General features: G+C 39.7%; 1 protein-coding gene across 4 annotated transcripts in view; it reads left to right on the top strand.

The window, feature by feature from the left end:
• Positions 1-23,746, top strand: part of TANC1 (tetratricopeptide repeat, ankyrin repeat and coiled-coil containing 1) — a 158,464-nt gene that overhangs the window by 26,104 nt on the left and 108,614 nt on the right. For 2 of the 4 annotated variants that reach the window (XM_032795123.1, XM_032795121.1), the window contains exon 3: positions 9,207-9,410. In XM_032795123.1, coding sequence (XP_032651014.1) covers positions 9,207-9,410 — 204 coding nt within the window. Of the gene's footprint in view, positions 1-2,268; positions 2,300-7,804; positions 7,844-9,206; positions 9,411-23,746 lie in introns of those variants that run through there. The other 2 variants (XM_075070212.1, XM_075070211.1) reach the window with 2 other exon arrangements.

The following is a 23,746-nucleotide window of genomic DNA, read 5'->3' as shown; positions in this document are numbered from 1 at the left end:
GGAGAATAGAAACCATATGCAAAGAAGGCTAAATGAACTGTTACTGGTTTTTATGATGTTCACAATCATGCTCTCTCCCAAATATAATTTTTGTCCTGTCTTAACCAAAACCATATATTAGTGCTTCAATAAAAAATAAAAATAGGTACATCTCCTTTATTTATTTATTTATCTCCTAGAACTGGAAGGGACCGTGAAGGGTCATCGAGTCCAGCCCTCTGCCTTCACTAGCAGGACCAAGTACTGATTTTGCCCCAGATCCTTAAGTGGCCCCCTCAAGGATTGAACTCACAATCCTGGGTTTAGCAGGCCAATACTCAAACCACTGAGCTGTCCTTTGTCCCATCCACTGAGCTGTCCCTCCCCCCTTCCAGCCAGCAAAGGAATTACTGTAATAATAATCAGAGAGAGAAAGAGATGGGGTTTCAGACTATAGTATCTCCCCCAGTATTTTATACTGTAAAATAACTTGAGAAAATATATCTTAAAAAATAGACTACAGTGATTATCTGTGGATACCAAAACTCCAGCAAAAATTGCAGCCAGAGTTCCCTTGCTTCCTAAAGACTGGGGAAAAGGTATAGGTCTTGCATGTGCTGTGAAGGCTAATAAAATTTATGCTGAGTCAGTAAAGCCACAATTGTGAGGTCTAAAGGTCTGGAATTATGACAGAATTCCAGGTTATTTAGGATATTATAAGTCAACATCTTAAAATCAACCAGGAAGCCAATAAACAACCATTGTGGATGGTAGAACACAGGTTTAGTGTGCTTGTGAAAAGAGATGCCACTTACCATGAAAAAGATACAGTATCAGAGAAAAAGCAGATCTTGCCACCTTGCTTGTTCCAATGCTCTTCAATACTCCTGAGGGCATTCTGCCGCAAAATATTAAAAATTCTGCATACAATATTTAAAATTCAGCAAATTTTATTTGTCAAATAAATGTGGAGGCTCCAGCATGGCATTGGGGAGCACAGGCCACTGACTGCACAGAGCTGGGAGATCACTGTCCAGCTCCCGCCTCCCTCTCCCCCCTGGGACACATACTCAGCAGTGAGGCTGCACTCAACCCTGACACAGCGCAAGGACTGGGCCGGCCCCAGAAACACCCTAGATCCCTGCCACTCTGTGGTGGGTGCACCAGGTGTGGGCAGGCAGGCTCAGCAAGGCAGGATCCAAGTGTAGGGGGATCCAGGTGTTGGTTGAGAGGATTCTGTGTGGGGGCAGTCTGGGTGTAGGTGGCTCAGTGGGGGATCCTTGTGTGTGTGTGGGGAATCTGGATGCACAGGGGTTTGTTGGGGGGTTCTGGGTGCAATGGTAATGGGACTTTGCAGGGGTGTCTGGGTGTGGAGGGTCCAGATGCTGAGGGAGTGGGACTCAGAGGGATGGGGATTCAGATGCAGCTGGTTGGGGCTTGGTGAGATGGGGATCCGGGTGCGGGTGGCTCATTAGGGTGGTGCAGGGGGAGTGGGGCTCGGTGGGAGGGCCTGCATGTGAAGGGGTCTGGATGCTCGAGGATTGGGCGGATGGAGGAGTAGCTCACTCTACAGGGATTCCTCCCCATATGACTGAGGAGCAATGGGTGCAGGAAGTGGTGGTAGTGGGGAGTTTTGCAGAGCTTTGTGCAGCCAGGGGAGAAATCTGTGAGTGGGTCTGACCCGGTCCTGGATACCATGCAGGGGAAGAGGAAGTCCTGTCCTCTCCAGCCCAGCCAGGACTAGCAGCTGAACACAGCACAGAGTAGGAGCCACCAGCTAGGTCTTCCCCAGTCCCATCCCCTGCACCACAGTGATTTATCTCTGTGCCGGATGCCCTGGGCACCCAAAACATACTGCTTGGAAAGGTCGCATGACTAGTCTGTGGCTTTCCTTTGCTTCCTCACAGAGAAGTCATTTTTTTGTGGGGAAGCAAACAAATCTGTGGGGGACATAAATTCTGCACATGCGCAGTAGTTCAGGTTTTCCCCAGGAGTAAATAATGGACTTGACATCATTTATAGTTTGTGTGCATGAACTCACAAATAAAGTGATAGGTTCCTGCTGCAAAGATCTTGTAACATAAGGCAAACACTATGAGATAAACCATTTTCTACCATGAGTTGTCCCATTGCCCTGTGCCTTGTATTAGTGTTTGCAGGATTAGCTCCTAAACTATCTATAACATGATAAGGGATTGGAAATAAAGGAAGGGGGATATGGGAAGTTGAGGGTTTCAACTGTGAATAACAGAAGAGATCTAAGTGTGATTTTTTTTTTTTCCCCCCTAACTTACTTGGAGCATTTAGCATGTTAATGCAGGTATGTTCATAATCTGGTTTTTAAATGTACTGGTCATATTTCAGTAAAAAGATTGTCCTTTATTGATCATCTTAGATCAAAAGAGTTTTACAGGAAAGATCTGTAATTGGTTAGGTAGAATGCACGCTACAAGGAGGACTGTTAACTGCAATTTTTAAGGTTTGCATAGTTTCTCTCCCCCCCCCCCCCGTCTCTTGGGACATTTTTTTTTTGTGTGTGTGCACTGTGGTTTTTTTATTTTATTTTAATTTTTTCAAACATTTGCTTTGTCTCCTAACAAGAGACTATGGCATTGTACATTAGAAAGGTGATATATATAAATAAAGGGGAAGGGGCACAGAATTTCTGCTGTTATGGCCTATTTTTACATCCTTTCCATATGGCCAAGAAGATTGTTTGTTTTTTGTTTTTTTTTCTCATGTGGCCTGTGAGCGTGTCTCAGTTCAGCAGATGTGGCTGATTTTCATTAACTTAATCTTTGGTGTTTGAAACTAGGGTCCTCTTCTTGAAAGTTATAATAATTAGAATACCAAAGTCTCTTCCACACTATAGAGCTTGTATATAGAATGGGGAAAATAAAATGGTTTTATTATGCTTAATCTTGAAATATATACCAAAAAAGCCTGTAAAGGTTTTCATTCCTGTTATCCTCTGTTTTCAATAGGATTAGCTAAAGCACTTAGTTTTAAGTCTGTTAAAATTCAAGTTCTTCATTAAGTATAATAAAAGTCTTACAGAATCATTACATTGTAGTCAGTTATCCTCATCTTTTTTATTTTTTTAATTGTTTTGGTCTCTTAAAATTGTTAATCTTATTAAACCTTTTAGCTGCATCCCAATATGTCAATAGGATTTGAGTTTAATTTTCAAGCCATCCCACCCCCCATTTTTTTTTTTTTAATTTTGGCAGTTTCCATGGTTACTTTGACCACAGAATAGGACCTCCTAGTTCCTTGTGATTCATACCCATGGAACTATGTTGGCTAGAGACACATTGGCAGTGGAAATGTGTACAAATAAAAGGTTTATAAGATAGAGAATGTGATTTCACAGAACTACTTGTCCTTGTTTAAAATTTGACATTATTAGAAAACTTGTAGGCTGTCACCTTCCTATTATTCCAGGGCTGATGTGTAGACACTGGGCTGGAGAAGTAAAATATAAAAATATCTAACACTGTGAAAACATGAAGCTAAAATTATTTTAATTAGTTTTAAAATGGTGGGTAAGTGAGTGTAGCTTTTAATATGTATCAGTTTATGGCAACTGGTTAAGTCCTGGGAGCCATGTGCAAACTGGTGTTTTGGCAGTGATTATTTATGCATTTCTGAAGTGCTCATCTCTCTAACATGTAGGTGCTTTCTAGAAAGCAGGAAAGTATTATCTCTCTCTCTCCCTATGTGGTCATTAATTTCGAATCTGTACTATCACCAGACTATACATCCATCTCTGAAGACTGCTAGTGGAGTTGCGAGAAACTAAACCAGAGGTCTCAAACTCCTGGCCCATGGGCCATCTGCAGCCCAAGAACCTCCCCAATGTGGCCAGAAGGGCTCCAGCAACTTTGGGGCCGGGTCTCTCCCTTGGCCTTGCTGCCAGCCCCAGGTGCTCCGCCCTCCCTTCGCATGGCCCAGGGCTCCGCCCACCACCGGCAGCGCAGTGGAGTTGAGTGGCTTCCTGCGCACTCACTTCAGTGGCTGCCAGCCCTCCCTGTGGCCTCAGAGCAGGGCTGTGCCTCCGTGTGCTGCCCCCGCCCCAAGTGCCCCTGCGGCCAATGGGAAGCTGCGAGGGCAATGCCTGAGTACAGCAGTGCATGGAGAACCCCTGGCCCTCCTGGCCTTGGAGTCCCAGGTAAGTGCCGCACCCCTTGACCCCCTCCTAGAGCCTGCACCCCTCCTCACACACCCCCCTAGGCCCCAAATTCCCTCAGAGACCCTGCACCCCCTCCCCACATACCCAGTCCTGCCTCCAAATTCCCTCTCGGAGCCTGCACCCCCTTCCCGCACCCCCTTCCTAAACCCCCTCCCACCCAGACCCTGCACCCCCTCATCTTCCCCACATATCCGCTCCTGCCCCCAAACTCCCTCCCAGAGCCTGCACCCCAATCCCCTACCCCAGACCTCCTCCCCAACCCAAACTCCCTCCCAGAGCCTTAGGCAGGTGAGAGGCGGAGTTTGGTGGGGCAGAGTTTGGGGCGGCATGAGTAACATGATTGGCACACTGGGAAGATTTGAGGCCTGGCACTTGCCCTAAGGTAAATTGAGTTTGAGACCCCTGAACTAAACAATTTACTGCTTCAGAATAGTGTATTTATTTTTCTTTGGCATTAACACTCTGCATCACTTCAGATCTGACAGTAGTGCCAGTTTATAACAAATATATAAATATGATCAGTGAAACATGCGACATTCACTGAGAACATTTCCTTTATTGGAAGCACTGAAAATGCTAATTTATTTTCTGCGGGCAAATTTGCATTCTGAATTACTTTGGTATTTATTTTACTGCAATTTGGAATACCTAATTTGGTTTGCTTGTCTGTATTTCAAATACTACTTGTGTTGATGTTTAAGGACCACTAAACTAAATAGTGCTGTCTCTTCCTTACCTCGCCCCGGGCAGGGCGTATTCCTGAACAATCTGCCCAGCACATTTTTGTTGTCCTTTCTTTTGCAAGTGTCTAGCCATTACAGTTATTGCATACAAACTGGCAAATTGAAGTGGCATTGGTGCCAGGGCACCGCGACTCTTGTTGTTCCACAAGGAAACCGCTTTAAGATGATATGTAGATTGGCATGGGGCAATTGTTTAAGAACAATCAAACAGCTAGAATTAATTGTATATGACAGGGGTTGGCAGCCTTTCAGAAGTGGTGTGCCGAGTCTTCATTTATTCACTCTGATTTAAGGTTTCGCGTGCCAGTCATGCATTTTAACGTTTTTAGAAGGTCTCTTTCTATAAGTCTATAATATATAACTAAACTATTGTATGTAAAGTAAATAAGGTTTTTTAAATGTTTAAGGAGCTTCATTTAAAATTAAATTAAAATGCAGAGCCCCCCGGATGGGTGGCCAGGACCCAGGTAGCGTGAGTGCCACTGAAAATCAGCTCGCATGCCACCTTCGGCACACGTGCCATAGGTTGCCTACCCCTGGTATATGACATTTGGTAGAAGTGAATAAAATGCCTCAGAACTGATTCTTATAGCTGTTTTAACTTTTTACTGTCATCAAAATTGGTTAATGGGGTGCTAGCAGATAGCAGCCAATCTGGAAGCAGGATTTTCATACCCAGTTCTTTGTCTTTCTCCCCTTTGGCGTCAACTATGCCAATTATTTGAAAATATGATATGAAAATTCTCCCTTTCCTGAAACTAACCATTCCACAGGTCCAGTCCCTGCTTGTACTGTTTGAAGGGCCTTACAGGGGGTACAAGGCTTTCAGAAATGTCATTTCCCTAGGGGATTAGAGGCCCTTACAAGCCTCCCTCACCTCAGAGGAACTTTGGGTGTGCTCTAGCCAAGCCATGTCTATGCCCTGGGGCAGAGTTCAGGAGGCCTCAACTGATGAGATCTGTTGGGCTGCCGCCTTTGCTAGGTTCATACCTTTCTGAGAAACTACTAGCTGAATTACTTCCATGAGGTAATGCAGCCTTTCATCAGTGGGTTTTTGGAGGGGTCCTTCGGGAGCAGCTGGAGGGCTGATTCTTTCCTGGGGTATTTTGCTCCCCTCTGACTGTGCTCCTTCCCCATTGTTGCTAATGGTCTCCCCTTTTAGCTTAGCCTGTCTTAGTTTCTCAAGGGCTGTTTTCCCTCTTGGATACTAAAACTTGCTGGTCAAACCCATTTATCCCTAGTGGTGGCAGTGACATAGAGTGAGGTAAGAGAAATTAGTTTTGTTTTCCTATTTCCCCCCCGTAAAATTTAACTCTTGTTTCATTATGTCAACAATGCACTCAGTGTCTTAGGGAGCAAGGATCTGTGAATGAACATAAGTGAGAGCTTGCTGTCAAGTTGAGAGAGCTTGAGTGTGGGTAGAAGGGTTTCTGTGTTTTAATTTTGTGTTGCTCTTGAAATCCAAGTAATGAAAATCTGGTCTGTGCTGCTATCCCAACAGACACGATCATAGGTGTAATCAAAGTAAATATCAGCAGCATGTTGCTATAATAAAAATTGCTGAGACAGAAAGGCCTTATGTACAAATGTTAAATTTTTTTGTAAAGTTACTGTTGTAGCCAAATCTATTTATCACATAATTTGATTGAAGATAGTCCTAGTGATCAGATGTTTTCCTGTTTTTTGTTTTGTTGTTTTCTGCAAGAGGAAAAACTTTGTTCCTTTTTCTGTATGTGTTGTCTTTTTTTGCACTCTGTCACCCCAATCACAGCTGCAGTGCTTGCACAATTTCCAAATTGCAGCCTCTGTAACATGTCTAGTGAAGACCTTAGCAACAATGTCAATATTTTCAAATTGCAGTTATCTATATTTGCATTTTGCTTGCTTGCTCACTCACTTTGTTCCTTTATCCAAAGACATAAATGGAATGTGAGCTCCTGCTTCTCTGTGTATCCTACATAGAAGAAACCACTAATTTTATATTCACTGGTTTTGTCTTTAAGGTTATAAATGAGCCTGTCACATCTAATCTAAATCTGTATTTAGAGTATCAGTTGCCAAGATGTGCAATAGGTGCAGAGTTGATACCAAAAGTGTGGGTTGGATTTTCAAAAGTGCTTAAGGGAGTTAGCTGCCTAGCTTCCATTGTAAGTCAGTGGAAATTAATTGCATAGTTCCTTTAGGTGCTTTTGAAAATCTCACCCTGTGAAGTTATAAATCTGTAAATTAAAATCGCTAGTGTTTTGTTTCATTATTTTTTTGGAAATATCTCTTTTACTCACAGTGTGTTTCAATTTGCTACACACTGAAGTGTCTCTTCTAGTTCACAGAGGGTTTTGAGCCAGTAGCGAAGCTTCAACAATAGTCACGAAAGGGACTTTAGATAAATGTAATTGTATATTTTCCTTGGTTTTTACAGTTTCTATTCTTCGTTGTGACTGAACTAAAACTCATCCCTAAAAAGTGTACTAGCAGTTCTAGCTTTGTTGGGATAGAAAATTAAGAGAGGTGCTGAAGATAAACTCAGCATTAGGAAGGTGGTATGTTAGCCTGCTGTTGTGTTTTAATTGTGTTTTAGGACTTACAACTCAGTGAGAAAACTTTGAAATCCAGAGTGAAGTTCTTGCAGTTCACTCATCCTACAAAGAGAAAGCATATCTCACTGTGTAATTCCTAGAGGTAAAGTTTGAGAACAGGGTAAGATCTGTATGAACCAGACTTCTTGAGATGCACTCATTTTTGGAAATAGGATGCTACTGTGGATTTAGAACGTTTTGCCTGTTACGTGATTGTGCTGAAGAGCAGTTATCGCTAATGTCCATGTGTACTGTTTCAAAGCTTACTAGTTGAATTGACAAAATTATCCCATTTTTTTCCCCTCCAAATCTAGGAAGATTACATACTCTCTGCAGTTTTGTAATTAAAAATGGTAAGAGGTTTTCTTATGATACGGTATGGAAATACAAGAAGATGCTTTAAAGATAGTATTAATAGACTGTATCTGATGGAAAGTGCCGAGGAACAGCTGTTTAAAAGGTTGTAGGTCTTGATGGCTACGAAATGAACAGGAAACTTGACCAAACAAGGTCTGAATCTACTTGAAATATTACCTTATTGTAAGTAAATAAACTTGATATGAGGAATTGGTAATTCAAAAGAAGCATCTGTTTTCTCCATAACTCTAATTTATCAGGTTCTTTTATGGCAACCATCCTTGTGGTAGCAATGTGCCTTAACTATGATAGCTGAGCATATAGGTCAAACTTTACTTTGGACTTTTCTTTCTCCCTCATTTGTCAGGATATATATAATATTTTTGCTTTACTTTTTATTTTTGCGAGACTGGTTCACTTTTAACTATATTTTTTAGTTTAAAATTATCAATTTTTTATTTACAATTTCAATAATTCATAATGTCTTCATTAGGAAACAAGCTATCAGATGCATTTTGGTATAAAACTTTGTTTTTTACTTTTATTGATTTCTATTTGAAACACTGAGGCCTGCATTACTAATATGGCCATACACATCTGGCTTGTCTGCCTTGCCTTCTGTTTTCCTTGCTTCGTTGTTGTAAGCAGTCAGGCTTTTGAAATGTATAGCAATCCGGTCTGCTATTGGACTAAAATCTTTTTTCCCCTCTATTAGATAAGCACACTAATGTGTCATTGTGTTGTGAACCAACAATTTTTTATTTTTTCTGAAATAAAAAAAACATTTATCAAAGCCCATGTTTTGGATTTCACAGATAATAAGCAGAAAAAAAGGCAGATCAAAATTTGGATTTGCCAACTTTGAGTGTCTCTTCTGGTAGACCTTCTTTCATAAGGTTATTCATGGCATAGGTTGAAAACTCTTTCAGATTTCCACTGTAGTTGTGATTTTACAGACAAGCATGTCTTTCAGGGCATCACAGCAGTTGTAAAATGCCTTTTCGGCTGTAGAAATGTTTGTGTCTTATTGTTGTAATGTGGTTTTGCCTCAAAGGGTAAAATCTAAACGATAGTAATCTTATCTAAAAGCTTGTTTTCTGAATGATGTTAGAAACAAAATTCTGTTTACTTGCTCTCCCTTCTGTGTATTTGCGAGGCTTTTTGTTGATGCCTAGATACTATAGTGATAGGAATGTTATAGAGAGATGGTCTTTTTCCCACCATGGTAATAGTGGCCTAGTAGACTTCTGTTCGTGAATGGTGCATGTTCGTACCAATGTTGTAGGCTATATTTCAGTGTAATTGTCTCATGTTTATTTCAGTGCATTTGGTAAATCACAAACAACATTTTATTTTCAGCAGGTGACTCCTGCCCAGAGAATGCACTGCACATTGTTGCGACATCTGGCTACAGTGCAGATTCTCCTATTGATAATCAGCCTGTACCTGAGGATATGTATAGACTAAACTTGACTAAAGGAGTCTCAATGTCTTTGCCATCATCACCTTTGCTGCCTCGCCAGTCTTATTTGATGCAAACAAGATCAAACAAAAAATCCCCAGGTAAAACTTAATTGATAAACTAAAATATATTTGTAATATTTCATATCCAGAGCATTATAAAGTTTTTTTTCCCTATTTAAAATGGTGTTAATAAAGCTACTGTAATGAAGCCAGGAGAAATTGATGTATGTTTGTATGAGCCTATGGAAAGACATAAACAACTTGTGTTCAGATGGAATATTTTCTTCCTTTCAAAAGCACAGAATTGTTCTAGCTGGTTAAAGTTTAATACAAAATCTATTTGCCTTGAAATGTCGTGTGAATATGTTTGAAAATTTAATTGTTAGAGTAGGAGTTTGTACTTCAGATATGTAGAGATAGCTATAAATCTGTATTCTATTTTTGCTTGATTTTTAAGTGTGGTAGTGACTATGTAGTGTCATTGTGACATGAATTTAGTGATGGCTGTAGATGCATGTTTAATTTGAGAATGATCTTTACTGTTTGTAGCTACTATTTATTTTCCAAAATAAATAAATGGATGTAAAATTTTAAGCTGTTGAAATCATGTCAACTAATTTGTTACTACTAAGAATACAAATTTTGAGAAGTAATACGTGTGTATATGTCTCTTACTAAATTAGCTATACTCTCTAGTTTCCTTTTTATCTGCATTCTGTGCATTTCAATCATTCCAACACACTAGCATCACTTGAGTTCGGATGCCTTGAGCATCAGATGAAGCTTTCCAAACTGCTGGTATCTAGGGAGATAGGGAATGGTTTTGAAGTTCTGTTGTCTTAGTATTTGTATCTGTGAACTTGAGTATCATGACAAAAAATTGTTAGGTTACCAGTACAATAGATGCTTCTTGGCAACAAGCCATGATATGTAAAAATGAAAGAGTAACATTTGTTTAAAAGGTTATCAGACAAGTATTCCAAAATATTATCAGGGTTTTTAACAAATATTCTTAGAGGATTTACTTATATTATCTAAAATTCTTTACCATCCCAGTCCTTCAAGTAACCTCTTTCTCTTGATGTTTAAAGTACCGTGTTAGCTTTAAAATTCGGGCAAAATTACTGAACCAGGAAATAGCATATTTCAGTTCTGTATGATTTTACAAATGACTGTATATTGACTTAAAGACCTTAGGTAAAACCGTGGCCCCACTGAAGTCCGTGGGAGTTTTGCCATCAACTTCAGTGAGGCCAGAATTTTGTCCCCTAGTTTTGAACTGTTGGGAAAAGTTAACTGTATTTCGGAAAGATCCAATGTTTTTAAGGTATCTCAAAATTGCGTGATCTAATGCAAAGTGACTGCAATTATTATGGTTAGTGTAATAGACTACTTATCAAGGTGGATAAAAATAAGTGATTTAAAAAAAAAATTAAAAAATCTGATTTTTTTTATTTAAATCGGATTTTTTTATAAAATACTTTTTGAGGAAAAAACTTATCTAAAGATAGTTTTAATTATGATCCATGATGAGATATCTTTGAGCTATAATGTAATAGAGATTTTAAATTCTAATTCAATAGTATGAGACAATATATTCATGTAATGTTTAAGAAAATTTTGTAAGTTAGTTCCAATAGTTCATGGATTAGGGACCCAATTTTATGGGTTTCCAGGGGCTTCAGTATAGATTATTTAGGTTAATCTTCCTGTCTACTTAATGGGACTCAGTGCTCAGTCTAGAAGATGCCATCAGAGATGCTTAGGCCCCGTCTACACTGGCAAATTTCTGCGCAGTAAAGTGGCTTTCTGCGCTCTAACTCCCGAGGTGTGCACACTGCCAAGCCACTTAGTGTACAGAAACTGTGCATTTGTCGCGCTCTAAAAAAACCCACCCTGACAAGAGGCATAGAGTTTTCTGCACTGGGGCTACAGCGCTGCGGTGCCAGTGTAAACACTGTGGTAACTACAGTGCTCATATTGGCCTCCAGGAAGTGTCCCACAATGCCTGTTCTCAGCTCTCTGGTCATTGGTTTGAACTCTACTGCCCTGCCCTCAGGTGACCAGCTGTCATCCTCACCCCGTACTTCCCTTGCAAATTTGAATGTCTCCTTCCTGTTTGCTCAGTCGTGTGTGCAGTGGTCTCAGCACATCTTTCCAGGTGGCCATGCCTGCTCCACGCACCAGGCGATCCCCCACTTGGAGCAATGCCGAGCTGCTGGACCTCATCAGCATTTGGGGAGAGGAAGCTGTGCAGTCCCAGCTGCGCTCCAGCCGTAGGAATTATAACAACTACGGACAGATTTCACGATGCAGGATAGAAAGGGCCATGGTTGGGACACGTTGCAGTGTAGGGTAAAAGTGAAGGAGCTGCGGAACACCTACCACAGGGCGAAGGAGGCAAACCGCCGCTCCGGTGCTGTGCCCATGAGCTGCTGGTTCTACAAAGAGATCGATGCGATGCCTGGTGGCGACCCTACCTCCACTGTGAAGACCTCTGTGGATACTTTGTTGGCTCATGTGCCAGTTGAGAGTGGACCGAGCCAGGAGAAGGAAATCTTGGACAAAGAGGAGGAGGGGAACCCAGAGGCAGAGGATGGCTCGGATGCCTTGCGACCCCTTCCACCTTCCCACAAGTCTTAGTAGCAAAAGAGAAAGAGGTGCTCTGTGGGATAGCTGCCCAGGGTGCACCGCTCCAAATAGCACTGCAAGTGCTGCAAGTGTGATCATGTTATTGCGCAGACAGCTCTCAGTGTGAACACACAACAGCAGTTTGCCTTCTGCACTCTCTGAGCGGCACTGTAACTGCCGGCGCTGTAACTTTGACAGTGTAGACGTGCCCTTAGTTTTACGGTTCTCAAACTGTGGATTTGTGTCTCCAGAACTAACATGCTTGTTAACAGCAAAAATGGTTTTAAATAAATAATATATAGAGGTGAGAAATAACAGACCTCAACCCGATTGTTTCTCTGCAAATTTTTGTACACAGAGTCAATCCCTTATCTCTCTCTAAAAGTGCAAAGTTTCAGAATATTCAATGAATAGAAGATTATTGGGGACAGAATAGATCTGGACAAGGAGAAGAAGTCTGGAGATAAATGTGAGAAGAGAAGGACAGGCAGTAGAAACAAAAGTGAAAGTGTTCAAGCAGCATATTCCAGAAGTCTTGAGGTCTTTCTGAGTGTAGCCGTCATTGATTTGAGATCTGCCACACCATTCTCTCACTAGAAAGGAAAACCTATAATGGCAGCAGGCTGTAAAAGAGAGCCAACTTGGGAATAAGAACCATTCAAGAAATATATGTTTGCTGCTGATGTTTTAAAGAAAGTCGCACCAGGGAACTGGAGGAAGTCACTTAAGCACTTGAGTTCAGAGACTGTTGAAGTGATAATCTCATTTTTAACAGCAATAGCTTCTTCTGCTGGCGTAGAAAGTATATTTTCTTCCTTTGCACTAATTCATTTTAAATTGAGAAGTAGTTTGGGACCTGAAAAAGCAGGAAAACAACTTCTTCTTTTCTAGATTATGAACAAATAGGAAAATGAAGGTGAAGGCTACTGAGTTAGATGCAGAAGCCTATATTTTAATTTCTCACGTTGACCTGACTGACACAGTCAATTTAATTTTTGTTTTTTTAACTATTTCATTTAACTATTGTAGTTAAAAACAATTTTAACAAAAACAAACCTGATTTTAAAAAACTTGAATGTTTGAGTAAATTCAAAAATTCATATGCTTGTTTTGTTAAAATGTTATATGTTTGCTGTTGAGGAAAAAAATGCAGAATATGTAACATTGTTATTTTAGTTAAATAAAACAATTTAAATGTCTATCTGGTGATGTTTTTCTCCTAAAACAGAATGGCAAGAAAATCCTCCAAATATTAATGAATAACCTCTTGAAATGGAGATAGTTCCCCTTCTAGTGACTTCATAAATACCTGCTTCAGTTACCTTCATTCATTTTCTGATATAGCTGTAAAGCTAATCTGAAAAATTTTCAAAATAAGCAACTTAAAAAATGTATAGTGTGTTCCTTCTGAAAATGAAACCTATATCTATCTGAGTTGTGAAGAATATGTACTGAGCTTATAACAACCAACAAGAATGCACTTTTTATGTAGAAATCCATAATTAAATGGAGTCTTTCTGATTAGTGATTTTAATCAATTTGATTTAAATCAAATCCGCTCTGCTACATATTGTTTTATTTACCCTGCGACTTTCACACGCAATTGTTAACTCATTCAAAACATGTAGAAATGTCAAGAAATCCTTTTGTCTTGTTCTTTTGTTTGAGTATATCACAGTGGAGTGATATTGAAGTTGTTAGAAATACTGCCTGTCATTTAAAAACTAGCAGCTGTTAAAATATTTTTCATCAGTGGATACCACTCCATTGTTCCATAGGAATATACTGGACATATACATTATCCTGTGGGTGTTGGAGACCTGATATACTATTCCTTTTGAATTCTGGAGAATTTTGTATAAATGATCTGTCATCTGAGATGGGGCAATAAGAGATGAAGAGGATTCCAGCAGTATGGCTTTCACGGCCTTTTCAGTTTTGTTGTATCAGCAGTGTATGTAGCATGGTGATATTCCCATGAATGTGGTTGACTGAAAAGGGAGATAGAAGTGAAGAGTGCACAGAAGGTTTTTGTTTTGTGCTTGTTTTTTTGTTTTGTTTTTAAAAAAAGAACAACAAACCATAGTTGAATATAATCAAATGTTGGGGGAGATGGCGGAAACAAATTTTAATGAAATAAAGTGATACCTATCCCACTTTACTGGGAGACAGGTATGTCAGAACTGCCAAATGGTTTGTTTATTTTGTCTGTGATTTTGTTATCAAATGTAAGACATGGCCCTGTACGGCTATAATTGGTCACATGTCTTAGGAGTGCTTTTCTAAACTAGCTAGGGCTTATATGTGGATTTCTTAAATTGAAACTCCATTCAGTGTCTGGCTAAATAACATATCTGAGTCTTGAAACTCTTAATTTACATTGGTCTGTTTTAGGAATAGAACAGCTGTATTGTAGCCAGCATTTTATGGACTGACTTTCTTACCTTGTACCATGTCTGTATACATTAATAATATGAAACCCGTAGGATAAAAATGTAAATTTGAGTTGTCCAGGATGTAAAACAGACTTGTCTAATTTTTTTATGTGCTCCTGCCATCACACAGTTATAAATCACATTTAAAACTTTCAGCAATATTGGTAACTTTCCCTTCATGTGTAGGAACATTTGGTCGGCACTTATGTTCGAGAAAATGACAGTGTTTTTTGCGCTCTTTATTTAAAGTAAATTTGCATACTTTATTTAGCATATGTTTGTGTACTTTAGTACAGTCTTTTTCCAGTCCCACTGCTGTATTTACTGATAAAATAACATTTAGTTTGCTGGTTAAGTACACTAAAGACATTTTTATACATAAAAGTACTTGCATAGATAAATAGTTTTAAAATAATTTGTGGAGACCCAATCTGACCTACAATGTTTTCTATAAAGTAATGATACATCTTTGTGTCATTTGAATTGTTTTTCAATTAAAATTCAGTCACAGAACGAGACTTCAGTTTGAGACGTCTGAAACAAAGAAAAGTTCAGTGTAAAATAGTTTGGCAGCAGTTGTCTCCTTCCTTCCCAATCTCTCATCTTTCCCTTTCCCTCCCATCTCATTTCTGTCTTGACTTTTTTGGATGTTTCCCAACACCTGTTAATATAATGGTGACTCCAGGCCTTCTTGATGGTGCGTGCAATGCTGGAGTCAGACATCTGTCTAAACAGACACTGCATCAAGCATCCTGTGTTCAAAACCTCAGCACTTTGACTGGAGCTGGAGAAACCATTTCTTTCCTACTGTCTTCTTTCTTCCCCATGATAGTCCTAAATTGTGTGGAAAGACTGGGGTCTCAGTTGTTATAGTTTGACTGAGTGTTATCTAATTAAACAGGAATAAATTAAGTTTAAATTTGGGGTGTGGGGGAGAGAGAAAGGCAGGACAGTAATGTGGGTCTCATAGACTCATGGTCCAGGTAGGACCACTGTGATCATCTAGTCTGACCTGCACATTGTAGGCCACAGAACCTCACCCAACCACTCCTGAAATAGATGCCTAACCACTTGGCTGAGTTACTGAAGTTATCAAATCATGGTTTAATCACTTCAAGTTACAGAGAATTCACCATTTACACTAGTTTAAACCCGCAAGTGACCCATGCCCCATTCTACAGAGGAAGGTGAAAAACTCCCAGGGTCTCTGCCAATCTGAACCAGGGGAAAATTCCTTCCTCACCGCAAATATGGCAATCAGTTAGACCCTGAGCATGTGGCAAGACCCATTAGGTAGATACCTGGAAAAGTATTCTCTGTAGTAACTCAGAGCCCTCCACATCTAGTGTCCTGCCTCCAACTGTTGGAGATTTTTGCTACTGACAGTCTCTGGCCACATGCCACCGCCCTCTGTAAACTTATCAAGCTTAGTCTTTAAGCCAGTTAGGTTTTTTGACCCCACTGCTCCCCTTGGAAGGCTGTTCCGAACTTTTCTTCTCTTCTGGTTAGAAACCTTCACCTAATTTCAAGCCTAAACTTGTTGATGGTCAGGTTATATCCATTTGTTCTTGTGTCCACATTGGCGCTTAACTTAAATAACTTCTTTCCCTCCCTCGTATTTTTCTCTCTGATGTATTTATAGAGAGCAATCATATTTCTCCTCAGCTGTACCTGGCCACCCAGCATAGCTCCCTCAGTCAGAATGAGCCTGCTGTGGTTCAATGCTCCTGCTTCTTCAAGAAACTGGAAGGCTGGGAGCCTGTGATGGCCCCATTGATGAGCACAGAAAAAACTCCTCTTTTTGGGCTTTTCTCTCCCTCCGTAAGAACCCAGTTGACCTGACACTGCAGGAGTTCCTGAAACTGGACAAGGAATGAATGAGAAACATGATTAAAAAGCAAGGCTCTCAAAGTGACGGAATTTAAAGAAGAATCAAAGTGTTCATGTTTTGATATTGAGGTCTCCTAGGCCCTGATATTTGCCTGTGTGTGGCATCTGCCTTGTGTATACACTTTCTGGAGCTGCTAGTAGTTCAGGTCCTTTTCATGCAAGGCTCAAAGGGATGTATACTTATAAACAAAGGGGGAGATTTTTGGAATCACGTTAAGGGATTTTAGGACCACAATTACCATTAACTTGGAATGCTTCACCTTGGCTTTCAGTGAGGTTTGTGTTCCTAAATCTCTTACATGACTCTGAAAACCTCTTTTTGAAATGATTTTCTGTCTCACGTTGACACACATCTCCTCCCAGCCTTCTTTTGGTTAGGTTAAATTAGCCAAGCTCTTTGAGTCTCCTCTCATAAAGTAGGTTTTCCATTCCTCAGATCATCCTAATGGCCCTTCTGTAAGGGCCTAACTTAAATAGGGTGACCAGATGTCCCGATTTTTCTAGGGACAGTCCTGATATTTGGGGCTTTTGCTAATATAGGTACCAATTACACCATCCCGATTTTTCACACTTGCTATCTGGTCACCCTAAACTTAAACCTAAAGAAAGAAGGCACTTTAGAGAAAGCTAGCACTTGACTATTCTATTGTGTTAAAGATACTGCAAAAGTGTCAAAGCTGAGTGAATTCAGGTGATCTGCTGTCAGAGAGAGTTATAGCACAACACTTGAAAGCGACAGTCATGACCAAAATTTAGGTTTTATTTACAAAATTATATATAGGGAACTATATAAATCCGAACAAAATATTTTAGTTGAAATTAACACCTTCATGGAAAGAAGTGTACCTGTGTTTTCCAAGTGGCATGTATTATCCCTTCTACCCTGAACACTTTCCTAATTCATATGGGATATTTAGCTTTAAAGTTGTTCTGTTTTCTTGTAATTTATCTAGACTTTATTGAATTGACTTGCTCCCCTTTACTAATCTAAATGACATTTTGGTTGTGACAATCTCTTTCAGTCCATGTATTCCTCTGTGCAGTACTGTACTACATATGGCATTATAAAGAGACAAGCTTAATCTCTCCAGGGTGGAAAGATTAATGAAAGATATAGTTATGGTGTGTGAAGAATGTGTTACTTCAAAGAATTAAAGGATTCCATTCCATCATATGTATGGTTTTGATGCCTATAATGTTGTAATTAACAATTCTGTTTTTTGACCAATCTGTGCTGGGGAGGGGATGAGAGAAATGTGACAGATGTTAGCATGTTGCTTAATGTATTACTGGAAGGTACTTGAATACCGTTGTGACAAAGGCAGAATAAAAACCTATACAGAAAGTACGGGCGTTTAAAGCTGTATTTGCCAGCAAGTATTTAGACTGCAGCTCCAACTAAATGAGATGTAGGTCTACTAATCAGGCTAAACCATACTGAAAGAGTGTTCAGGTATATGCAGGGGCTGTTTAAAAATATACACAATGAAAAATACCCTGGTTACTTAGCACTGTTGGAGCCCCAGTATACACAGGCTTCATGGGGTAAGGCAAAGGAAATATGTTTTTTTAACAAGTTCACTTCTGAGGTTTGTATATACAGAAACAAGCCCCTCTCCCTCTCTCTCTGTGTTTGTTTAATATCAGACACTGTTATAAAACATATAGTGTATCAAGCAGTTACGTACATGATTTTTTTTGTTTGCTTCACTGTGGAAGATTATATTATCCTTTTTGATGGGCATGTGGAAATGTATTAGTGTTAAGCATACATCAAGAGGAGGCTATACACTGACATCTGTTAGTGAAACAGTATGCCTGTCTTTGGTGTGCTTTTCTAATCTTGATATTAGATTTGATTTGTGTGTACTTTGGGGTTAGACTAAGGTCACTAGTACAGTAGCTACAACAGGATTTTTAGTTTTTATTTTAATATCGGTGGGTATGAACTTAAAGCTTGTGAAAGATTCTGCATTGAGAACTATGGAGGTAAAGACCTCTTCTCTTCCCCACCCCCAAAAAGGCAGAGCACAAGACATGGCAGGGTAAGATTCTTGCTACTGTGCCTCATCCCTAATTTGTAGGTTTGAAATTGCATTAGTACCAATTATGTCCTTTTGTGATGAGATGACATGCTGGAAACTGTACTGAGATCAAAGTCATTTCACCTAAGGCGTGAAATAGTCAGCAGGTAATAATGTTCATTCACTAGACTTGGGCAGGAACCTGGATATGAAAAACTAATTTCCATAGTTTAGAAAGTGCATTGTTAGCGGACCAGCATGTTTCCTCCACAATGGGGAAGTCTTCCACTGTATGGAGAACACTAAGTCAGTATTTCTTAAGTTGTAATCTACAAACCACCAGTGGTCCACTGAGCACTTGTGGATCATGTGGGGCTGGCTGCTGTACTCCTCTCTTACATCTGCTGCTTTAAATATGTTAGTCTATAAGGTGCCACAGAACTCTTTGCCGCTTTTACAGATCCAGACTAACACGGCTACCCCTCTGATACTTTAAATATCCAGTCTCACTGACCCATGTGGTATTCTCCTGTCTGTGAAGTGAGTATGGTCTCAATAAAAAGCCTGGACTCCTACCTTTCAGCTGCTTCTATAGAAGGACCAAGTATAGCAACATCCTCTCAGGAACACTGTGGCAGGGCTAAGATTGAGCCAGTACATGGGCTTTATGGCATACCAGTATCTCTCTGCAACTACTGTATTTTTCTTCAGAATCTCAGTTTTTATTTTTGAAAAAGTGGCTGTTGTGCTTGCAAAGAAAGCTGAAAAATATGAACAGTGTGTACTTGATGCAGAGATGTTTATTGGTCAAGGCGCACAGCTCTGAAATGTATGTCATTCATTTTAGTGAGATGTTAACTCAGATTCATACTAACACCGTTAACTATTTTATTCCTCGTGTAAGAAAGGAAAGGCTTGATTACAGAGCTCCACTATTTGCTGTGTCTGAAGCCACGTTTTGGTATCACAAGTGGGTGGTGTATGGAGATAGCTGCACCTTTTTTTTTTTTTTTTTTTTTTTTCCTCAGCCAAGAAAGCCAAGCCTATGGAGCTTCATAGAGTCCCTGAGCATATCCAGGAACTGTCAGAGAAGCCAGTGTGGCTCAGGAAGCTTGCAGAATCATATTTTGATTATCTGTAAAAAAAAATAAAAAAATAATTGCGATCAGCATCTCATTTTGGTTAATCACATGGCTCAACCTTAGTTAGTGAGCAGAGCCTGGTGAACATCACCACCTTTTTTCCTTCCTCCCTCGCAATTCAAGCCCAGATGGCAGTCATAAGAAGAGGGGACAGAGAACCCACAGCTTAAGTGGGAAAAGAGCCAAGAATTGCTGGTGAAACTGAAGTTCCTTAATACAGTACTTTAGAGAGGAGGTTGGGAGGAGCCTGGGTGAGGAAGTAAAATGATAAAAGATGGTGAGGTGGATCTGTTTCGTAAAGGAGGTTTAACATTAACGAAAAACATTAAATTAAGTGCAGGTACACAAAGTAATATTTAGAGGGATGATATGGAATTATGTATTGAATAATAATTGGGAAGGGAAATAGGAACTCAAGTGCATTTTGAATGGATGAGTAGATGACTGGAGAGGTTATCGGACTTCACTATAGAGTGGATCAGAATGGTAAATGGGCCATCATTGATATCTTGGACTTTTCTTTGGCCAGTTCCTTATACTGCAATGATGATAGTGCTCCAGACTTGAACTAGGGAAAAGCCAAATAATGTCTTCAAAGACATTTAAACAAATGCAGCTCACCTTTCAGGAGGAGCAAATCTCCTCTTGTCACCCCATTACAAGTGTAAAAAGAAAATTTTGTTTGAGCAGTAGGTGCTGAAAGTTGTAACAAAGAAGACTAAGAGGACCGTTCCACACACTTCAGAGGTGAGCTATCTGTTTTTGTTTCCTCATGTGTTTAACTTTACATATGGGAGCAGTCCCTTCTGGTTACAAGGGGCTGTGGTGTATTTGCAGGACGTTGGGACTTTTCATAGATTCTATTAATTTTTTCTTAAAGGCTGGAAAGAACTGGTGATGGTCTTCTAGTCTGATCTCATTCATGACACTGTCCATAGAACTTCCCCCAGTAATTCCTGCATTAAGCTCATAACTTTTCTTTTAGATATTGCATCTTTTAGAAAAATATCCAGACCTTCCCTGGGATTTGAGCTCAAGATCTTTGGCGCTGTGAGAGAGCACAAGATCTGTACAGATCACCACACTACCTCGGTTATTAAATCCAAAGAAGTCTTGCTGATTTGGGGCTTCTGAGATGCCCCACTGGGTATCTTTTCGTGTCAGTGTTACCTGGGAAAATCTAGTGGGTTGGAAAATGGAGCTCACAACAAGGGTGGAGGGGTCAGTATTTTATGTGTCTCTGGCTTTCAAAGTAAAAAGCTCTGAAAACTCTTATAATTGGCATGTATGCAGCATTAAATGATGCATTCTGGAGCATCACAGCTAAGTGGAACTGGCCAGTCGGGAATTTGCAGAATATTTGTTAGATCTTAGTGTGCCCAGTACTTTTCTTATCATGATTGGTTGCAATATTTAACACGATACTTGAGTAAACAGAATTTTCATTTTACATTTACGATTCACTTTTGAATGGTTTATCTTTGAGCCACAGTTAAACTCTGCTAATGTGTCCCTTTCTAGAGTAGTATACTGAAGTTTATTACCATTTGCCGCTCTTCCCTGTATTAATTCAGTGTATCTGTTTGGGGCTGTAAGCATTGCTAGTCAGTTTAAATTGGCTAAAGAAAAACATTATTTCAACAATGAGTCCCAAGTGCTCTGCAGCTGAAAAGTGAAATCAAGATGTTAAAATATACTCTTGAGGATATTTCAGTTCTGAATTGTCACTTGACAGGCTCTTGCTTATTAATCTGGTTCTGATTAGAATGTTTTCTCATTGTTTTTCTGCTTTGCTCTATCTAATTATAGTGCTATTTGCAGTTGAGAGTTGAATTACTGTCTTCCGAAAAGAAGTGGTTATGTTTCTGAGGAATGCATTTTGAGTTGCTTCCATATCACAATTTTTGAAGTGTTGAAATAGCACCCTCTGGTGGTAATTTATAACTGAACATTTTATTTATATTTTTTGATTTATAAAATTTACTCACGTACTCCTTGGGCACAAACAGATTTATTTTTAATTACTAAATTAATTTTCCAATCCATAAACTCCTGGAGTGCAGATTAGGATGTAAATATATTCAACAATCTCCACCCTGAGTGGAAGTCTGAAGGAAGAGGCCATGTCATGAAAGTCTGCAGTGTGTGAAGTTGTGGAATGAAATGCTCCTTCCAGAGCATCCAGTTTTCAGGCCCTAATCACTGAAATCTAGACTTCCCATCTGATCTCAGTTGTTGCATCATAGACAGAAAGATGGTCTCTCACTGGGCCAGTACTCAAATGGTAAAGGGTTTGTGTTTCTTTAAGTCAGGTTTCAGAGTAGGAGCCATGTTAGTCTGTATCAGCAAAAAGAACAGGAGTACTTGTGACACGTTAGAGACTAACAAATTTATTTGAGCATAAGCTTTCGTGGGCTACAAGTACTCCTGTTCTTTTTGTTTCTTTAAGAGCAGTTTCAAAACCTTGAATTACACCTGGAAATCAAAAAAAAAAAAAAAAGTCAACATAGTCTTCAGGGAATTGGTGTAATATGGTCTGATGCTGATGCTGCCATGCAGGTGAGCAGGATCATTCTGCATAAAATGCAGATTGAGTGGCCTTCAATGGCAGCTCCATTGATTACATTACAATAACCAAAGCAGAAGGTCACAAAGGCAGAAATAACTGGCAAAGTCCATGTTCAATAGCAATGATTACATTTGGCTTTTCAGATATGCATTAAAAATATAGGTGCCCCTTGAGAACTGAGGAGTAGTTGGGGACCTACAAACATTCCTAAATTGTGTGCCTCTTTGCCTAAGGGTGGGCAGAGAAGTAGACAGTGCATGCATCACTCCTGCAAACTCTTGTTCTGATTAGGCTCATTTGTCATCAGAGTAGTAAAAGGAGTCAAGAGACTGGAGAACTTGAAATACAATCTAAGCTAAACGAAAACAGATTTTACTCTGAAAGAAATTACCAAAATTATCAGTATTGTGTGGCATTTAATCACCCTTCAATACAAATACTCATCAACTTTCATCCAAGCATTTCACAGCACTTTACGAGCATGAATTGAGCCCTGTGAGGGTAGGTGAATAATTATTGCTATTTCACAAATAGGGAAACTGGCGCAGAGAGAGGACAAGGTGTGTCAGCAAGGCAGTGGCAGAATCTAAGCATGCTGCCTGGGTTGTGGTTTTATTCAAGTCACAAGACATTATGGCCTAGTTTAAATTTAAAGGGACACTTTCAAGGACTGAGGGTCTATAAGATTTTTTTTTTTATGTAACTCAATAGCAGAAATGTTTTCCTTTCTTTAAAAACAAAATTTTTAAAAAATTTAAACATTTCCTTGCAGTGCCCCTAAGTTATACATTGCAGCATTTTAATCATAGCTGAGAACTAAAAAGTGAAACTGACCAGTGTGCTTATTTCACTTTAAATAGTCTTCTCAGTGGGGCGGGGAGGCGAGGGGGAGAGGAACAGTAAAAATTGTGAATGAAAACTCATCATTAAAACTAAAAAAGAGTAAATTAAAATAATAGTAACACTGTAGGTAGAGTTAAAAATCAATTTCCCTTTTCTTCTGGGAAATATCTTGAGAATTTTTAAAGGAGCAGGTCCCCCTGTCTGCTTACTCTCTTCTTCTCTCCCTCCCTCCCCAAGGTTTCGCCCCACTCAAAAACTCTAGATATTGTAAAGTTTATGTCCATGGGAGAAAAGGAAAACCAGTCTGATATGGAAGACAGACAACCTGTCTGTCTGTCTATCAATAGTGGTCATTTAGAAAACGGGAAGAAAAATAACATGTATGTCCATAATACTTTCTTACAGGGCAGGATGTGAAAACAGATCAGAAAATGCTTATATTGGTAAGAGACAGAGCAAAAGAGTGGTAATGACATGATTTCATTTAGCCTGTTGGCTGGGTTAACTGAGTTTAAATCATTGAAGAAGGGTCTAGTGTTAAGGAAAGTCATCGTTCCAGTAGATACTCTAGCGAGAAACCAACAGATAAAAAACCATTCATAGTCATGTCTTAAAAGATAGAAGTAATGCAGTGTCTGACAATGCAGGGTAACAGTTTTAGATCTAGGCTGGATGAAACCCTAGAAAAATTCAAAGTAATGAGGTTTCCATCATGTCCCATGGGAGTTATTCCACATCTTACATTTCTTCGAGTGCTTGCTCATATCGATTCCAATTAGGTGTGCACGCGCCACGTGCACGCTCATCGGAAGATTTTTACCTTAGCAACACTCGGTGGGTCGGCTGGGTCGCCCCCTGGAGTGGCGCCGCTATTGCAATGGATATATACCCCTGCCGACCC

The sequence above is a fragment of the Chelonoidis abingdonii genome, chromosome 10, assembly GCF_003597395.2.
Source record: "Chelonoidis abingdonii isolate Lonesome George chromosome 10, CheloAbing_2.0, whole genome shotgun sequence".
Classification (NCBI taxonomy): Eukaryota; Metazoa; Chordata; order Testudines; family Testudinidae; genus Chelonoidis; species Chelonoidis abingdonii.
This window is presented reverse-complemented; position numbering and strand designations above follow the sequence as displayed.